Below are 19,711 nucleotides of genomic sequence, written 5' to 3' on the forward strand. Positions count from 1 at the left end.
GGAGGAAGGGCATTTAAACAAAACCATAGCTGTTCTTATCCTTACTTGGATACAGCAAAACAAAAAAAAAGAAGGAAAAAAAGTAGGACTACTAGTTATAGATTTAGCACAATTCAAATAAATTGATTAATTTGGACTCACTGATGTGTTCAACCAGAGGCTCAGTGCGATTGCAAGTCATCAGCTCAACTGGCTTCATCAGGTGAAGCAGTTCAGACACATCAAGGAGAGCATCCAACCCAATGAAATGGTCTTGCATATAGACTTTTCTGAGAACTATGCATGTAAACTAAACACAGAGATTCAGGCGTTTCATTTTGGTGGCAATAGGCAGCAGGCAACAGTGCATACCGGAGTTGCCTACTCAGTCAGTGGCTCCCAGTGCTATGCCACCATTTCACAGTCCTTACGCCATGATGAGCGTGCTGTGTGGGCACACATCAAGCCAGTTATTGATGATTTCCGAGGAAAACAAGACAATGCAATTGACACCCTGCATGTCCTCAGTGATGGGCCAGCAACCCAGTACCGGAATCGCACAAACTGCTTCCTCATGAGCAGCATTCCTTATACATGGGGATTCAAGAGGGTCACCTGGAACTTTTCAGAGCGTTCCCATGGAAAGGGCGCACCTGATGATGTGGGAGGGGTGCTGAAGCGTAAGGCAGACATGTATGTCCTCGGAGGCAGTGACCTACAAACACAGAGGGATCTGTGTGAGTATTTACAGAAGTCCTCTGAAAAAGTCACTGTCATGTGGATCGAAGAAGAGAAGATATCCAACATGGATGAAATGGTCCCTCCATCAGTGCGTCCAGTGACTGGCATCAGCACTACGCACCAGGTTCTTTCTATCTTCCCGGGAAAGATAGTTTACAGAGACCTGAGTTGTTTCTGCCAGTTTCCTCAGATCTGCACCTGTCACAACCCACGGAAATTACAGTTCGACCAAGTCTCCAGGGCTGAGGTGCCAGGTGACAAGACAAGTGATGAGTAAGTATAACTAAATCATTCTCTTTGCCAATTTTATGATACCTGTAATTGTACCTGTTTAATGACAATAAAGTAACTTATGTCATCCATTCATTCCTTTTCTTCCTTAACTAAGTGGTGGCCCATCTGCGGAACTGCCCCCTTCCCAGGTCAGCTGCAGGCCCAAAACAGCTTCCGGAGCTCAGTGAGTATAACATACTTGGCAAACTTGAGGACTTGCTAGTAATTACATTTTACTACTAAAAACAATCTACCTGACAAATAAATTACATTTAAATGTCTCCTCCTGAAGGTCTTCTACTCAGGTGCTGGACACAAGTGCATCTATTGGAGAGGCCCAAGCTGAGGATTCAGACACCTCCTCAGATGAATACACACAAGGACAGTTTGTCATAATCAAATATGAGGGAAAGCCATATGTGGGGCAGATTGTTACCATTAATAAGGAGGGGCTAGAGATAAACTGCATGAATCAACTTGGAAAAATGAAAAATGGTTTTGTCTGGCCAAAGGGGCGAGACTGCATTTTCTACAAAGAGCAGGAAGTTGTCTGTGGCATAGCAGAACCGCAACAGGGCAAACGGTTTGCTACCCTCACCAAATGTGACTGGCTGATGTACAATACAGTCTAAATGTCTAGATACCCTCACCAAATGTGACTGGCTGATGTACAATGCAGTCTAAATGTCTATTCTAATCTAATCTAATACTTTTGTACTTTCACTCACTGGACTGGACAATGAGGTAAGGTAGGACCCGAGACAAACATAGCGAAAATAGCTGATCTACAAGCTCTCAACGCATTGTGCTGCGAGAGCTTGTAGATCAGCTATTTTCGGAGTTGCACAACCCAGCACTCTTTAGCTAGTGGAGATGTGGTGTAACGACATGATTCGTAAATACATTTGTTCAACTCAAAATGCTGTGTTCAAGTTCAGGAGACTTCGGAAAAAAGTAATACACCTGAATGCTGAGTTGTTTCCAATAATTGGTGTTAATAAAATGTTGCCTTGGCTCCCAGTGTGGCTATGCACCTTATTGTCTCTTTAAGATCCTTCTGCCGTGGGCCGGCAGAAGACTTAGGTGTGCGTAGCATTCCTGTGCACATCCTCATCATCCATCTACTACTACAATTCTTTGTTATCCTATGTTAAGGCCCAACAATACTATCCTGTTCAGAAATATTAAGGCCATGTTATTTAATGTTAAAGCAATTTTACTGTTGCTGTTTTTCCTGGGTAATTGTTTAATCAATCAGTAAAGTTCAGTACTCACTAATAGGTAGGTTAAAACACAGTTTGCTTTGACACATGAAGATATGGTCATCTGGTGTGACACTAAGTCATCTGGTGTGACATTCCAAATAGTGAGAAATCATACCTTTATTAATGATGAAACCGAAAAAATGTGTATGGTTTACATAGAAAATAGTATCAGGAAGAGTCACAAATATTTGTGTAATTTTAAAGAAAGTTTTTGTCAGAATAAAATTAAAATATGTTGAAAGATCGACAACATGGGCCTCACACAGAGTGTTGATTATGAAAAAAATATACAGATTCAATTAATTTTCACAAAACTATAGTGGATCACAGGTTAGTTATGATAAAGGACTTTGATAAAGTGAGTAACTTAAGAAAGGTGTACTCCATTTTCATTTTATGAACAATTATTGTCATGTCACACCAGATGATGGTTTTAGGCACAAGTACAACAAACTGCTCAATAAAGTCTGATTCCAATAAAATATCTAAAAACAAAATGTGTTTCCATAAAGTTGAGAGTGAGTAGAACAAAAGTAAATAATTGTTATGCCTGCTATTTAAAGTTTTTTAAAAAACATGTTTTTTGGGGCGTCACGTCACTGACCCTCCTACAAATGTTGCCCTAAATTCACGCAAATCGGTATACAATATGTCTAGACTCATGTCATCAACATGGATCTGTCCCATTTAGCGCCACCTTCAGGCCGATTTTTTAAAGCACATTTATGAACACCGCTCCTACAAATGTTGCCCTAAATTCACGCAAATCGGTATATGTCTAGACTCATGTCATCAACATGGATCTGTCCCATTTAGCGCCACCTTCAGGCCGATTTTTTAAAACACATTTTTGGACACTGCTCCTACGAATTTTGCCCTAAAATCACACAAATCGGTACACAGTTTGTCTACACTCATGTCATCAACATGGATCTGTCCCTTATAGCGCCACCATTAGGCTGATTTTTTCAACCACATTTTTGGACACTGCTCCTACAGATTTTATCCTAAAATCACACAAAGCGGCACACCGTATGTCTACAGTCGTTTGTACATCTGCTACAGTTCCGTTGGTTTTTCCCATCCACTGCAGACTTCTGTGCTTAAACCGGTAGGATTAGCAGTGCTAGCCAAACATTTGTGTATTAGCTAATGGCTAACCTAGCCCTTCCCCCGTATACTAGCTAAAGCTAACAATATGTTGAGTGCAGAAGAAGTGGATTTCTCTTGGCCGCTTCGCAAGTGTGGAGGCCTGAAACCGTCTACGCTCAGGGGCTATATGGCGGCTATTAATGCTTGTCACCTAGGTGTCAATGGTGCCCTCTTGTGACCTTGTTTATGGCTGGTGCCAAGCGCACCAGTCAGATGGCCAGATCGCCTGGGATTTAGAGGTGGTCTTGAGGGGTTTGAGACGAGGCCCTTTCGAGCCTTTGGGGAAGGTTTTTTTGAGACACCTAAGTCTCAAAACTGTGCCCTTATTGGCGTTGACTACAGCCAAAAGGGTCAGTGGACTGTATGAGGTTTGCTAACAGTGACCTTAAGGTTCTGCTTAAGCCCAATATCCAATTTGTACCAAAGAACGGGATTGTGACTAGGGACCCGGTCGAGTTGGTCGCCTTTCACCCTCCTTTTGCATCGGAGGAGGACCGGCATCTGCATTGCCTCTGTCCAGTGAGGGCCTTGAAGGCATAATAGTTAGTTGAGGACTAGGAATGAGAGACAGTCTGTTTGTCTCCTTTAGCAACTCTCCAAAGAGAAAAGAGGTGTTTAAGGCCTCCAGTTCTAGGTGGATTGTGGAGGCTATCAGGGAAGCCTATGATAGTGCTCAGGTTCCTCTGCCGGAGGACCTTTAGGCACATTCCACCAGGGGGTTGTAGACCTCATGGGCCCTCTCTCAGGGGGTCTCCATGCAGGAGGTTTGCATGGCGGCCAATTGGGCGTCGCCATCTACGTTTGCAGCTTATTATAACCTGGACGTGGTTCCCGCATTGTTGGTGCACACTCAGTCTTACACGTGGCTGCCTCCTCTTCTTAAGTGAAAATGGTGGGTACAGTCCTTTCCCTTTTTCCAAGTGGCAATTGGACTGGTGGGTATAGTCCTTCCAATGTTTTCCTTCCATGACCAGTGAGTTTGGTTGGTCATGGTGAAGGTGGACCCATTACCTTATAAGGCGGACTTATTCTGCTCATTGGTTATGCAGCACATTTAGTCTGGGTATTTGGGTGATCAGGTGTTGGTCATCGTCGCTTCCGAGTGTCTATGGATCCCATAGGAAGGAATATAAACTGAAAAAGTGACAATAAACACTAAACATAATGTGTACAACTTTGCATGATTTTAGGGCAAAATCTGTAGGAACAGTGTCCAAAAATGTGTTTGAAAAAATATGCCTAATAGTAGCGCTATATATCCTTGTTGATGACATGAGTGTAGACATACTGTGTACCGATTTGCGTGATTTTAGGGCAAAATTCGTAGGAGCAGTGTCCAAAAATGTCTTTTGCAAGTATCGGCCTCAAGGTGGCGCTAGAAAAGGGCCATGTGAGAGGTTGAAGGTTGTTGTTTGGCAGGCAAGGAGTGTGTGTGCAGAGTTTGGCATGAATAGGGGCAACGGTGGCGGAGATATGAGTTGGGCAAAAGTGTGCCGTGCCGTGCCGTGCCGTGACGTGACGTGACGTGACGTGACGTGACAGACAGACAGACAGACGGACTGACTGACAGCCGGTGGAGGTTTTGATAGTAACTGCGACCTGACGGTCGCAACAAGGGTTTCATACGGGAGATAAGAGACTGTCAGGTCGCATGTAAAAATCGGCCTGATGGTGGTGCTAAATGGGACAGATGCATGTTGATGACATGACTGTAGACAGAATGTGTACTGATTTGCGTGATTTTAGAGCAAAATTTGTGGGAGCAGTGTCCAAAAATGTGTTTTAAAAAATCGGCCTGAAGGTGGCGCTAAATGGGACAGATCCATGTTGATGACATGAGTCTAGACATATTGTATACCGATTTGCGTGATTTTAGGGCAACATTTGTAGGAGCGGTGTCCATAAATGTGTTTTAAAAAATCGGCCTGAAGGTGGCGCTAAATGGGACAGATCCATGTTGATGACATGAGTCTAGACATATTGTATACCGATTTGCGTGAATTTAGGGCAACATTAAGCGGTGTCCATAAATGTGTTTTAAAAAATCGGCCTGAAGGTGGCGCTAAATGGGACAGACCCATGTTGATGACATGATCGAGTCTAGACATACTGTGTACAAATTTGTGTGATGTTAGGGCAAACATTGTAGGAGTTGTGTCAATACTCAAGTAAAGTTCAAATACTTAGTTACTTTGCTTAAACCACAATCTGAAACTTCAGTTCCACACAGTACAGGTGGCGTGGAACGTGACAGTAATTAATTGCAGCTGTGTCAGTCAGTGCTAAAGCTGTTCCCACCTAACTCTATGGTTCCCACCCTCCTGTGAACAATGCGGAACTATTATCGGCAAAACGCCGTTTCCGTCCGGCCGCATTTGAACGTAACACGGACATATTGTACAACCCTAATATTATAACTCTATGTGTACAACACAGTAAACACAACGTCGATATTATGCACGCAACTTCTTTGTGTTGTTCTAACAGTTTAAGTGCCTACAAGTCAGCGAAATCACCTACAAGCCCCTCTTTGTTCATGTATGCATCCTAAGGTACAGTATGACGTTTTTTTTGTTTTGTTTTTACTTCACTTAGGCCTGTTTAATGTTGTTTTTGTTGGCTGTGATGTAACCTCCTGCTAAGGGCTAAACGAATTTGCTAAGTGCATTACTGTTGATCAGTGGTTCTCAACCAGGGCCTGGGGGTCCCCAAATTATTTTGGGGGGTCTCCAGAAGATTAGCTTAATGTGCAACACTGTTTTCTCACTCAACAGTAAACAAACCAACATAAAGTTTAAGTGTATAGAGGGTATCTGCACATTTCTAAAGTGACAATAATTTAAGGACCTTTTAAAACTTCTAAAATGACAAATTAAACATTGGCCAAATTGGCATACAATTAGACGCAGAAATTGTGAAAATAGCAGATCTACAACGCGAGGCATTGTGAGCATGTAGATCTGCTATTTTCACAATATAACCGAGTTATACAAAATGTAATGCCTCAACTCTTAATGCTTGTCAGGGTGGGGGGTCCCCAGTTAAAATATGATTATTTAGGGGATCACAGCCTGAAAAGGTTGAGGACCACTGCTGTAGATTTAGAAAATATTTACAGATATTTTAAGTGTTTTATTGTAACAAGCACTCTTGAGAGCATGAGATTAAACCAATTTGATTTTATATTGTTATTTTATACTTTAGCTATTGAAAAATTGCAGATCCACAAGCTCACAGAGCGGCACTGAGTGCCGCGCTGCGAGCTTGTAGATCTGCTATTTTTTAAGTCATGAAAATGTGTGGAAATCTTTGAATATGGGTATTTTTTAAGGTAACATTTTTAGATACAATTTTGCTTCTGGGGGGTCCCTGGAACTAAATATTTTGAGATGTGGCCAAATACGTATCATTTTGGGGGTCCTTCACATGAAAACGTTTGAGCACCACTGACATAGAAAAATAGTTTTTTTCTAAAACCTATTCAAAGACCCCATGAAAAATGTTCACAATTTTTCAAAAATAACAGATCTACAAGCTCGCAGCGTGGCACTCGGCGCCGCGCTGTGGGCTTGTACATCTGCTATTTTTCAATGGTTAAAGTTGCTATAAGCAGTTTTCTGCTGACATAAGCAGGAAACAGGCCATTGCTTATTTTATTTTTTTATTTTTATTTAATTATATTCAGGCGGCTAAACAATGCTCCCTAAAAAGAATCTAGTCTCTGTCACTAGCAGCTCATTGGTGCATGAACCAGCCGACCGGGGCTAAAAGGATTGACAGACAGGTCAACCAATCCGAACAACAACAAGAGGCAGTCCTGATTGCTCTGCTTACTGGGCAGGCTATCTGTCTATCGACCAATCATAGAACTTCTCACAGACGAAAATTATAGTTTTGGAGGCAGATTGTGGCCCCAGGAAGTGTCACAGAGACAACATTTATTTAGGAAGCATGGTTAGCCGTCTGAATATAATAAAGTAAAAAAAATAAAATAAGCAATTGCCTGCTTATCTCAGCAGAAAACTGCATTTAGCAACTTTTTAAAGCACAAAATGTGAGTGAATCCTTGTACCCAGGGCCCAGAATTTGGTGCGACCCCCCTGTCCTCAACGGGGGGTCCACGACCCCTAGGGGGTCCGGAGTTACTGCAAGGGGTCCATGAAATTGTTGCTGGATTATTATTATTATTATTGTTATTATTACCCTTATTCATTTTCAAAATGACTTTCACATTAAAACGAGCTTCGTGGAAAACGGCTAAGAGCCGTTTAGTTTTCATTTTTTATGTGGTCTTTAGATGAAAACGCAATTTGTCGGTAATTTGCATGCCAGGTCGCTAAGTGGCGCATGTCGCCATGACCGCACTGCCCAAGTTCCGTTCTACTTCCTAGCAGCCAGCTCAATGCTGGTCCTCCTCAGTCAGTCAGTCAACACAACGCACTGCCGTCACACAGCACAGGCAGACTGGCTGGCTAACTAAAAATGCTTAAAAAGTTTGTTCCAGTCGGTCGGAACAGACACATGTACCATACACATCCCGGGACTACATTTATTCCTTATGATACGATACAGAAAAAGGCGTTCACTTCACGTTTCGTTTCAACACAGAGGACTGGAGTCAATGCCTTTACTGCAGCTTATGGAGGGGATGATGATTACACACAGACGGCGACGAGCTATAGATGCTGGATCGTGTCATGATAAACATTATAGGCTACTGTCGCTATTTTCAGCGTCGGCTATTTTTGCAGTTGTCTGCTATTTTCACAACGCACCGCGACGCGTTGTGAGCTTGTAGATCGGCTATTTTCACAACGCACCGCGACGCGTTGTGAGCTTGTAGATCGGCTATTTTCACAACGCACCGCGACGCGTTGTGAGCTTGTAGATCGGCTATTTTCACAACGCACCGCGACGCGCTGTGAGCTTGTAGATCGGCTATTTTCACAACGCACTGCGACGCGTTGTTGTGAGCTTGTAGATCGGCTATTTTCAAATAGCTACGGTATAAATTAGGGCTAACGTTAGCAAATAAATGTACTTAATAGTTACTTTACAGTTTACACCACTGAACTGATGTTTAAAAAGCAATTAAATTGCTCTTCATTAAGGTACAGTATGTGTATGAGCTCAAAGCTATTTATCATAGTGGCATAAAATGAAGGGGGGAAAAAAGACGATATATTCGTCAATCGCCGATTATTTCTATGACAATTAATCATCTGGAGAAATTCCTAATCGTGACAGCCCTATTAGGACGTCCCACATCTTATCATTTTCAGTGGCTTGCTGCGTTTACGGTATTTAGATGAAAGCGGGAGATACAAAGCGTTTTTACCTTTTCCACTTTCAAAGGGGTTTTCACTTTGTTACGGTTTCACCCCCCGAAGACGCCATTTTCGTCTAAATGACCCCCCACAAACGGCTATAAATCATTACGTTTACAGTGAAGCCTGTTTTAATGTAAAAGAATGAATGGTCCTAATGCTCCTCCGTCCAGCAGGACGATGAAAAATCCCCAAAAGGATTAAATAGAAGGGCTACAGTAACTGGATTGATTTAATCCACGGTAACGATATTCAAGTTAGGTTGCAACCTTAATGTGTACAAAGACTTGCAATCTTTGCAGTGCTTGCTCTGCCATCATATTAACAATTTCTTGTTCCTGATTTATATGCAAAAATCACAATACAGTAAGTTAATATGATGGCAGAGCAAGCACTAGTCTGCACAGATACTGTAGCAAGTAGGGATGGAGCCCGAAAACCGGGTCCATTACAAACCCGGTTCTGAATTTATCGAGACCCGAGTATCAATAAGCTTTTGCTCTGTCGAGCCTGTTATCGGGTAAGCCTCATAACGTCACGTCATGGACCGCTATAGGGGGCTGGGACAGGAGGTAGGCTACATTGCGTCATTGATAGTTGTGTGCTTTGCAAGTGTGTGCCGTGGAACAATGGTTGAACACTAAAAAGTTTGGTTACATTTTAGAAAAGACAAGGGGAGAGCTAAATGCAATAGGCCTTATGCAGCACGGCCACGGTTACATGCTCGGGAAGGAACACTTCGACAATGCGGAGGCACTAATTGTCCATAGTGCATCACATAAGACCCACCCAAGTGCAATAACTTTGAATGTCTGCGACAACGAGTTAAAACAACGGCAGCGTCGGGGCGTCGGCTGTTTCAGCAGCGCGACAACCGATCTCTTCCACCCAAAGTATGTGGTGCTTGAAAATATGAATGATTCCATTGATAATAAATCCGTTTGGGACACTCAAAATCCCCGCCGCAGAGTTATAATATATCGCTCCGTGCAAATGAATCCGTATAGCGTTGCCAGCGTGACTTCTCAGTCTACTGAAAATAGCAGATCTACAAGCTCACAACGCGGTACGAGCAGACGCTGTGTGAGCTTGTTGATTGGGTATTTTTTGTTGCGTGACACCGTCGTACTATGCGTTATAAATTACATTTTTAAAGAGACGGTACACATTTAGTTTCTTCAAATATTTTCCAAAAATAAAAAGGTTACTTGCCTTCTGTCTGTTAAGTTAAAGTACTGTGTTTGAAGGCCCTAGTCAAATGTAGTGCAAATATAGATTTTTGTTGTTGCTTAAAACAAACAAAAAGATATTATGGAAAAAATCGATAGGCCTATGCATTACTGTAAAAAAAAAAAAGAAAAACATGGAAATGTTAGCCTATAGTTTATATTATATACCATACAATTTATAGTATAATTTTACAGTACAGGCTAGTATTAATAACTTAAAAATAGTACTGTAAAACTATACTATATACATATAACATATTTAAAAAAAACTTCAGAATTGATAGTGTCTCATGTCTTTCCACAAAATAACAGAAAACGCTCAATAGTGGGCTCGATAAAAGCCCGGCTCGATAAGCATGATCGATAAGGTGCTCATTATCAATAAAAATTAACAAGCTCCATCCCTAGTAGCAAGTCTCTTGTACAGAGTAACATTGCAACCTAACTGCCATGAATATTGTGGATGTACCCATCTATTTAATCCAAATTGTCATCTGCCCATTTGTCGATTTGGTCAAAATAAATTGGTTGAACAGAACTCATATTTTGGGACCATCGCTCCATTGTTTACAATGGATTGTAATACAGGCTGCCACCCCATGTGGTCATGTGATCCAAGATTTTTGGACAGCACTTCTAACGATTTTGTCCAAAAATCACGCAAATCGGTACATGTTATCTCTATAGTCATTAAACGAAACAGGTCTTTCAGATTCTTCAAATTCCATCCTGATAGGCTAAGACTGGCTTTTGCAAGTGTGCTCCCTTTTGAACGAAAAACTTCATCTTCGCAGCATAGAAACCAACGGCTTCGCATCGTCCATATTTTTTTTACAGTCTATGGTTCTAACTCCACCGATCAGTGTAAAACTTTGTATGCGCACTCCCAAGAGGCCAAGGAAAAACCTTTGCCCTTTTCACATCTGCTTTTTATAGTGCCACCTGGAGGCTGACTTAAGTAAAACACATTTTTTTAAATGACTCCTTCAGATTTGTTCCAAAAATCACAGGAATGTGTGTGGAACTGAGTATCGCTATAGGCAAGTGATCAAGACTGAGTTGTCCGATAATTCATATTCCATCCTAGTTGAGTGGCTTCCAAAGTTTGCAGGATTGGTCCGTTTTGAACAAAATGCCTCAAATCATAAACGCAGCTTGTGATTTCCGTAGGTCAAGGAACAAATGCCACCCTTTTCACATTGGCCTGTTATAGCGCCACCAGCAGCTCAATTTGAGCAAAACACATCTTTGGAACGAAATCATGACAGGCCACAGATGACATGGCACCCTTTTCACATTTGCTTATCACATTGGAGACCTGTGCTCGGAAGAGCGCTGCTCCTATTTATTTATTTATTGTTATTATTATTATTATTTACAATAAGTGCACTGTAACCCCTTTATGAACAAAACATGTCCAAAATGCCTAACCTATTTATATAACATTTTGCATTTTGTTTTTACAGCATCAAGAAATGAGTCTCCAACCTCTGTCAAGTCACCGTCCGAGTCCAGCTACTCGACCACCTTCGCCTCAAATTCCTCAAGCTCTTCATCTTCAAGCGATGGCAGGAGGAGGAAGAGGTGTACAACAGTGATAGTTGTACATAAACTGGAATGATATTACATAAGCTGCAAAGGAATAGTCCCAAAACATTACTAGCCTACTTCTGTTTGTGCACAGCCTTCCTTTAAGAATGAACGACCTCCTTTTATTTACCTAAAGTGAAAAGAAAGATAAATAGTAAGTTGTTAATGTTGTTCCCACTTTGCAACAGGTAGCTGAAAAATGCCTATTTAAGGTGTTAATGAATACTTAAAGGAGTAGTTCACCACTTTTCAACCTGTCTTCATATAATAGGTCCTCACTAATGTTCATTTTTTTCTACTCAGTCCGGGTCTCATAGGAGAGCTGTGGGAAGTTCCGAATCCATCGTCTTGTGACATCATCATTTTCCAAAAAAAGGATTTAATCAATATTTTTGAAAAGAATATTTAGATTTTTATTATTGCGAGAACAATGGCTTCCACTTTAAAATTGCAATTTTTCAGGAATAGAAAGCCTGCAGTTTCTATAAGCTGGATTGGCAATCGATGATGTCACAAGACGATGGGTTTCTGACCTGCCCACAACCCTTCTCTGAGAAAAAGAAAAAAAGAAAATGTATTTACTATTTTTGAGTGAGGACCAATTATATGAACATAGGTTGAAAAGTGGTGGAGTGCCCCTTTAATCATCGATTTGTTGATGTTAATAATACACTTTCAGTGTTAATAAGTCACTTTAATAGGGATTTGTTGATGTTAATAAGACTAAGGCTTTATAAATATTTATAGATGGCTGTTCCCACTAAATGCCTATTTCCGCGTTAAGTGCATTGTTAATTTGATAATGTTAATAAGACACTGTTTAGATCTTATAATGGGTTTATACATGTTTATAAATTACTGTTCCCACTTTAAACCAAGTACCTGCAAAATGCATATTAACGTGTTAATAAGTGATTTGTTATTAATGTGTTAATGTTAATAAGACACTGTTTAGTTGTTGTTAAAGGGGTTATAAATGTTTACAGATGACTAACATTAGACTTTAAACCAAGTACATGCAAAATGCTTATTGACGCGTCAATAAGTGCCTTTTTAACAATTAGTTAATTTTATTAAGACACTGTTTAGTTTTTTATAATGTGTTTATTAATGTTTATAGATTACTGTTCCCACTTTAAACCAACTACCTGCAAAATGCCTATTAACAGTCAATAGGTGCATTGTTAACAGTCTGTTAATGGTAATAAGACACTGTTTAGTTGTTTATAAATGTTTATAGATGACTGTTCCCACTTTAAACCAAGTACCTGCAAAATGCATATTAACGTGTTAATAAGTGATTTGTTATTAATGTGTTAATGTTAATAAGACACTGTTTAGTTGTTGTTAAAGGGGTTATAAATGTTTACAGATGACTAACATTATACTTTAAACCAAGTACATGCAAAATGCATATTGACGCGCCAATAAGTGCCTTTTTAACAATTTGTTAATGTTATTAAGACACTGTTTAGCTATTATAATGTGGTTATTAATGTTTATAGATTACTGTTCCCACTTTAAACCAACTACCTGCAAAATGCCTATTAACACGTTAATAGGTGCATTGTTAACAGTCTTTTAATGTTAATAAGACACTGTTTTGTTGTTTAAAAATGTTTATAGATGACTGTTCCCACTTTAAACCAAGTACCTGCAAAATGCATATTAACACGTCAATAGGTGCATTGTTAACAGTCTGTTAATGGTATTAATACACTGTTTAGTTGTTTATAAATGTTTATATATGAATGTTCCCACTTTAAACCAAGTACCTGCAAAATGCATATTAACGTGTTAATAAGTGATTTGTTAATAATGTGTTAATGTTAATAAGACACTGTTTAGTTGTTGTTAAAGGGACTATAAATGTTTACAGATGATTAACATTAGGGACTTTAAACCAAGTACATGCGAAATGCTTATTGACGCGTCAATAAGTGCCTTTTTAACAATGTGTTAATGTTATTAAGACACTGTTTAGTTCTTATAATGTGTTTATTAATGTTTATAGATTACTGTTCCCACTTTAAACCAACTACCTGCAAAATGCCTATTAACACGTTAATAGGTGCATTGTTAACAGTCTTTTAATGTTAATAAGACACTGTTTTGTTGTTTAAAAATGTTTATAGATGACTGTTCCCACTTTAAACCAAGTACCTGCAAAATGTCTATTAACGTGTTGATAGGTGCCTACATTAACAATTTGTTAACGTTAATAGACTCTGTTTAGTTCTTATAAGTGGTTTATAAATGTTTAGAGATGACTGTTCCCACTTTAAACCAAGTACCTTCAACATGCCTATTAACACGTTAATAGGTGCATTGTTAACAGTCTGTTAATGTTAATAAGACACTGTTTTGTTGTTTAAAAATGTTTATAGATGACTGTTCCCACTTTAAACCAAGTACCTGCAAAATGCATATTAACACGTCAATAGGTGCATTGTTAACAGTCTGTTAATGGTAATAAGACACTGTTTAGTTGTTTATAAATGTTTATGGATGACTGTTCCCACTTTAAACCAAGTACCTGCAAAATGCCTATTAACGCGTCAATAAGTGCATTGTTAACAATTGGTTAATGTTAATAAGACTCTGTTTAGGTGTTTTTAAAGCCTATATAAATGCTTATAGATGACTGTCCCCACTTTAAACCAAGTACCTGCTAAATGTCTAATAACGTGTTAATAAGTGCCAACATTACCAATTTGTTAATGTTAATAGACACTGTTTAGTTCTTATAAGTGGTTTATAAATGTTCATAGATGACTGTTCCCACTTCCTGCCTATTTAAGTGTTAATAAATACATTGTTAACAAGTTGTTGATGTTTGTAAGTCTGTTTTCTAGTTAATAAATGACCGTTCCTCTTTAAACCAAGTGCATAAGACTTGTTCATACCCTATTATCAGTTTAATAATATATTATAAACAGTTCTATTAATTTTCATTAGATCCTTTACCAACGGTTAGGTTAACTTAGGGTAACTTATTAACGGTTAAGTAAAGCTTTATGAACATCTTATTAACGTGTTAACATTTAATAAATATTATTAATGATTTATAAATTCCTTATAAACATTTATTAAGAATAAATGTGGTTTTTCAAGCGTCTTATAAGGGTTTGTTACTGTTTATAATACCCTTTTTTAGTTACCTTAATATATTATTATCAATGTATTAATGTTTATTAGTTCTCTTACCAACGGTTCAGTAAACTAATAACGGTTAGTTAATGCTGTGTAAATATCTTATTAACATCTATTAAACTGTTAATTAATGCTATGTAAATATCTTATTAACTTCTATTAATGGTTATTAACAATTTATGAATGTTTAATATATTCCTTAAAAAACGTTTTAGAAAAATGAAAACGTTTTTCAAGTGTCTTATAAATAAGCAATTAACAGTTAATAAATGTCTTATAAACCTCCTATTAACTTTTTGAATGCCTTACAAATGTTTATAAACAAGTAATAAGGTTAATAAGCGTCTTATAAATCGCCTATTAACGGTTATTAATTGTCTTATTAACATCCTCTCAACTATTAATAAATGTTTGTTAGATTGCTTACAAACATTAATAAGCTTCTTATACATATACTTATTAACATTAATAAATGATCTTTATAAATGTTAATAAATGTTTATTAACAGCACCTTAGTTTAAAGTATTGCGACCGTAGGTCACAATAATAATCACTGTGATGTCAGGGAAACCAAATCCCTTTTATTGCCATATATGGAGATCGCTGTGATTGCCATATATTGTATCTTAAGCCTTAACTTAAAGGCCTGTCCATACTGTCTCCGACCACCAAACCTTTAGTCGGAGAGTTCCGACTTCCTGACATGCGGCTTTCCGAACTCTATTTCGGGGTAATGCTTTTCAGAAGATGCGAGTGAAGTCATTTTGTAGTTGGACCGGAACTTTCCAACGAAAAGTTTGTGGTCGGAGACAGTATGGACAGGCCTTTAAGTTAAGACATAAGAGCTGGTACTTAAGACAATCAAAATACAGCCCCCTATGTCTCAGTGTATTTGTCTTCAGGGTGGATGGCTCCACTACAGCTGTTTATCTGCATGTTAATAACGTCTTATTACAACCCTCACTCTCTTTCCATCTCACTATCTTTCTGTCTCATTCCCTCTATTTCAGTCTTGCTCTACCTTTCTCTCCGTACCGTGAGATGGAAGGGCTCGGCTTCCTGATCTGCATCTTTACAAGGCTGGTGTTAGCACACAGCAAACAGCTCTGGTAGAGTCATTAGCATCTGACATCTCATAAACAAGTGGCCCCCTAATCCGAATATAAACAAACGTACGCCCAAACACATGCTTACGCACAAGCACATGTACATGCACAAGCACATGTACATGCACATGCACATGCACATGCACACGCACACACGTCCAGATTATAGAACTAGAAACTTTTTTTAATTGAGCCAATAGCCCTGCATCTGTATAGGCCTATACGGACACGCACGCACACACACACACACACACACACACACACACACACACACACACACACACACACACACACACACACACACACACACACACACACACACACACACACACACACACACACACACTGGCACCCAGATACACACAGACACTCATCTGGCAGGTGCGGTAGCTATTGCTCATTAACTTTACTCATTAGGTTGAAATAGACCTGACAGCTTTGCCCTGCTGTAACCTGCATACCTACAGACTCATCAGTCAGAAATTAATTATGCAATGTCTAATTACATCAATGTATTGAAGAGGGATAAAGTCATGCTCTGTCCCCCCCCTGAGGTATTCTAATCAAGGGTAATTTATTGACCCCTCTTTTTTAATATGCAAGCCGCATTACTGCTCCACCCTCAAGACAGAGGAATTCTTGGACAACCTCTCCAATGGCTAAACACGCTATCAGGGTGATAGATCTGATCAAGACTAGACTTGCTATCATGACACGCTATTTTGTGAAATTTGGTATTCTAAGCCCAACACTTCACATGGGTTGACCTGCAAGAATGTGTGTGTGTGTGTGTGTGTGTGTGTGTGTGTGTGTGTGTGTGTGTGTGTGTGTGTGTGTGTGTGTGTGTGTGTGTGTGTGCGTGCGTGCGTGTGTGCGCTTGTGGTGCGTGTGTTGTGTGCCCATATCCCTGCACTTTTTCCCAAGTGTCAGTGTGTGACTGTCCGTGCACGCGAGTGTGCATGCATCTGTGTGTGTACACTTGTGTACATGCATGTTGATGTGAACAGTCCAGTGAGTCATTATCTCCACCCTGCCCTCCATGACATTGGGTGAGTCATTCCCATTCTCCCTCTCCTCCCTTTCCCTGAGCAAAGCACAGGATTATAAAATGCATACATTTACTGTCAAGGTGAAGTTCATGCCTTTTCATGCAATTTAGAGAGCAGATAATACACACAGACGATACTGTGACAGAGACAGTCTAAGCAGAGACACAGTAGATATAGGTGGGGTAAGTAGAGCGCAAATCTCTGCCAGGAGGCATGCCCTAATAATAATAATAGCGATGTACAGTATGCAGTTAAATCTCTACCCAGGGGCGTCAATTGGGTATGGCAGGGGTATGCAGCTGCCATACCCTGGGTCCAGGGGGGAAAATAAAAGTTACTTTTAAATATAAATCCATGAATGTGTCTTTGTCTATCTATCTATTTAACAAAATGGTCACTTTAACAAGGTATTATAATTATATTCTCCACACTTGTATTCTCCCCATCTTGACAAAATGGTATATTCCCAGATTCCGCAGGTCAGCTGCACAGGTGCAATGCGTTATTGTTAATTGTGGCACGTTTACTAACATGCCAAGTTTAGCTGCACTTGAACAACCGAAAAAATTAAAATGAAATAAAATGTACTTCTTAAAAAAATGTATCATGCCTGTTGCTAAGGTATGGCAACATGACTAGTCATGTTGCCATACCTTAGCTTTTTCTGAATTGACGCCACTGTCTCTACCTCCAGCCATGAAAGAGTACCGCAGCATGTCATTACAGGCTGCACAGCACATAGTCTATACTGTCTTCCTGACGTCTGAATCACATCAGCCAAAACATTTTGATGCGAGTTTTGCAGAGTATCTGCACTCTAAACTCTATAAAAGGGGCTTTACGATACAGGGGCTAAAGACAAATGTACACACACACACACACACACACACACACACACACACACACACACACACACACACACACACACACACACACACTCTATATATGTATGGTGCAAAATGTACAGATCTCCTAGTGGAGGTTATATTTATGGTACCATTTCCACAGATGTACGTTATCGATTTAAATTCCGCTTTTTACGTGCTTGTTACACTGGTGTTTTGACCCAATGAGGGACATTTGGTGAGCTACACACTACAGCACTCCTACAATGACTACCCCTGAAGCTGTAATAGTGTCTGTAACGGCCAATATATAATACAGTTCACTATGAAGCTCTACCCTACACTTAAGAGGATGGAAAACACATATTTCATGCACTAGAAGTACGGTATGTCCACAATAATTAAAGATGGTGTGTGCACGCAGCATGCGCGCATGTTAATCTACTGTTGTGCCTGAATGAGGAAGCCAAATAGAGCAAGATGGTTGGTATTTCATGCCCTCAATAGTTGGGTTCTTTCTTGTTCTTCTTACCTGTAGTAGGAAGTCAAAAAGAGCCAGCCTCCCCCACTCTGAGTGATGGACCCCCACACACAGCGCTGAGTTCATGTCTGCTCCCTGTCCACAGTGGGCCTGTAATATCGCCTGGTATTGGATCCAACTGAGAGGCACAGAGTTCTGGTCGTTGTCCCTATCGGCCAAATGCTGAATGTGTGGGTCCCACCACACCATGGGTCTGGGGGTGCCATTAATGTACTTGTAAGGGAGTATCTCGCTGCGAAAGGTCCTTAGGACCACAGGAAGGCTCCTGTTCAGTCCCAGAACCCTGTCCAGGTGGAAGGCAAAGACCTCGAACCAGTCGTCGGCGCGCTTGACCAGGGAGCATGTTCCCTGCTGGCAGCGCTCGCTGTGGGCTTTTGGTCCTCCTTGCATAGAGCTCTGATGGGCAGTGTGATTCTTAGAAAGCCACATGGATATCTGAGGGCGATAAGCAAATGTATTTGTGCCACACTTTTCATTGGTAAAATGTACAACTAATGCCATGCTGAAAATGAACCCAACGTGTTCATTGTCCCAGGCTAAACACATGTTTTATTGAAACGAAGTCTTTCACCCAAATGCCAAGCTAACAGCCTTGAGGCAGGAGGCCAACATGCTGGTTCAATCACAGACACAGAAAGAGGACAGCCTGTTCCTGCTCCCAGGACACCTACTGAGCCCACCATCACTACTAAAACAAAGCATTGCCTTTGAGCAGCACAGTGTCCAAAAACGCACACATGCCAAAAAGCGTGAAGAACAAAAGGCGCAGGTTTGAAAATAATGAACATCAATTAGAAAGATAGGAATTGCACACTTAATTAATGCTCCAAACCCAGCTTTTTATTCAAGTGCAGTTAATGCTTTGTCTATTTATGTCTGCAACAGAACCCTGATGAGTCCGTCAAAACAATAAACATGCTGGGTTTTTGTTTAAGGCATTAAATCCATAACTAGGTTGGAAAAACAATGCACTTGATTTCTGGGAAGAAACACAACAGCATACAGTATGTACCGGTAGCAGGGCAGCTATCGATTCTTTTCTTGTCAATTATTCTATTGATTACTTTTTTGATAATCAAGCATGTTTTTCCAAATATTTACAGTACATGTCAATTAATCAATGCGAGAAGAATGTTGTAATAGATCTTTTCAGAATCAGCTAAATTGATTATTCTGATTATCCATTTATACTTCATTGTACTACAGTGTTGTGCAGAAAAATACAAAAAAAGAGAGAGTGTGTAGAGGTATAAAATAATTCCATTCACTGATTGTAAAAGTACCACTAGTATTAAAACATTGTCTACCTGTCTGTCCTGTTGGTTGGGGACATCCAGGCCTACTTGGAGCACCTGTCCATGGCCAGGCATCCTGGCCTTGCTGACCACCTCTCCCTTAGAGAGGAGCTCCAGCTTCTGCATATCATCTTCACTAAACCAGGGAAGAGGCTGGAGGTCTGG

At 40.0% G+C, this 19,711-nt stretch overlaps 1 protein-coding gene across 1 annotated transcript in view; it reads right to left on the reverse strand.

The window, feature by feature from the left end:
• The window catches only part of gask1a (golgi associated kinase 1A), a gene marked incomplete at both ends in the record, with an annotated part of 39,632 nt that extends 20,952 nt beyond the window's left edge, over positions 1 to 18,680 (reverse strand). Inside the window, one exon of the mRNA XM_080742452.1 lies at positions 18,243 to 18,680. Within this exon, the coding sequence (XP_080598578.1) occupies positions 18,243 to 18,680 (438 nt within the window). The remainder of the gene's footprint in view (positions 1 to 18,242) is intronic.
• Positions 18,681 to 19,711: the final 1,031 nt, after the last annotated feature.

The sequence above is a fragment of the Nannobrachium achirus genome (genome assembly GCF_963921795.1).
Source record: "Nannobrachium achirus genome assembly, chromosome: 2".
NCBI classification, from domain to species: domain Eukaryota; kingdom Metazoa; phylum Chordata; class Actinopteri; order Myctophiformes; family Myctophidae; genus Nannobrachium; species Nannobrachium achirus.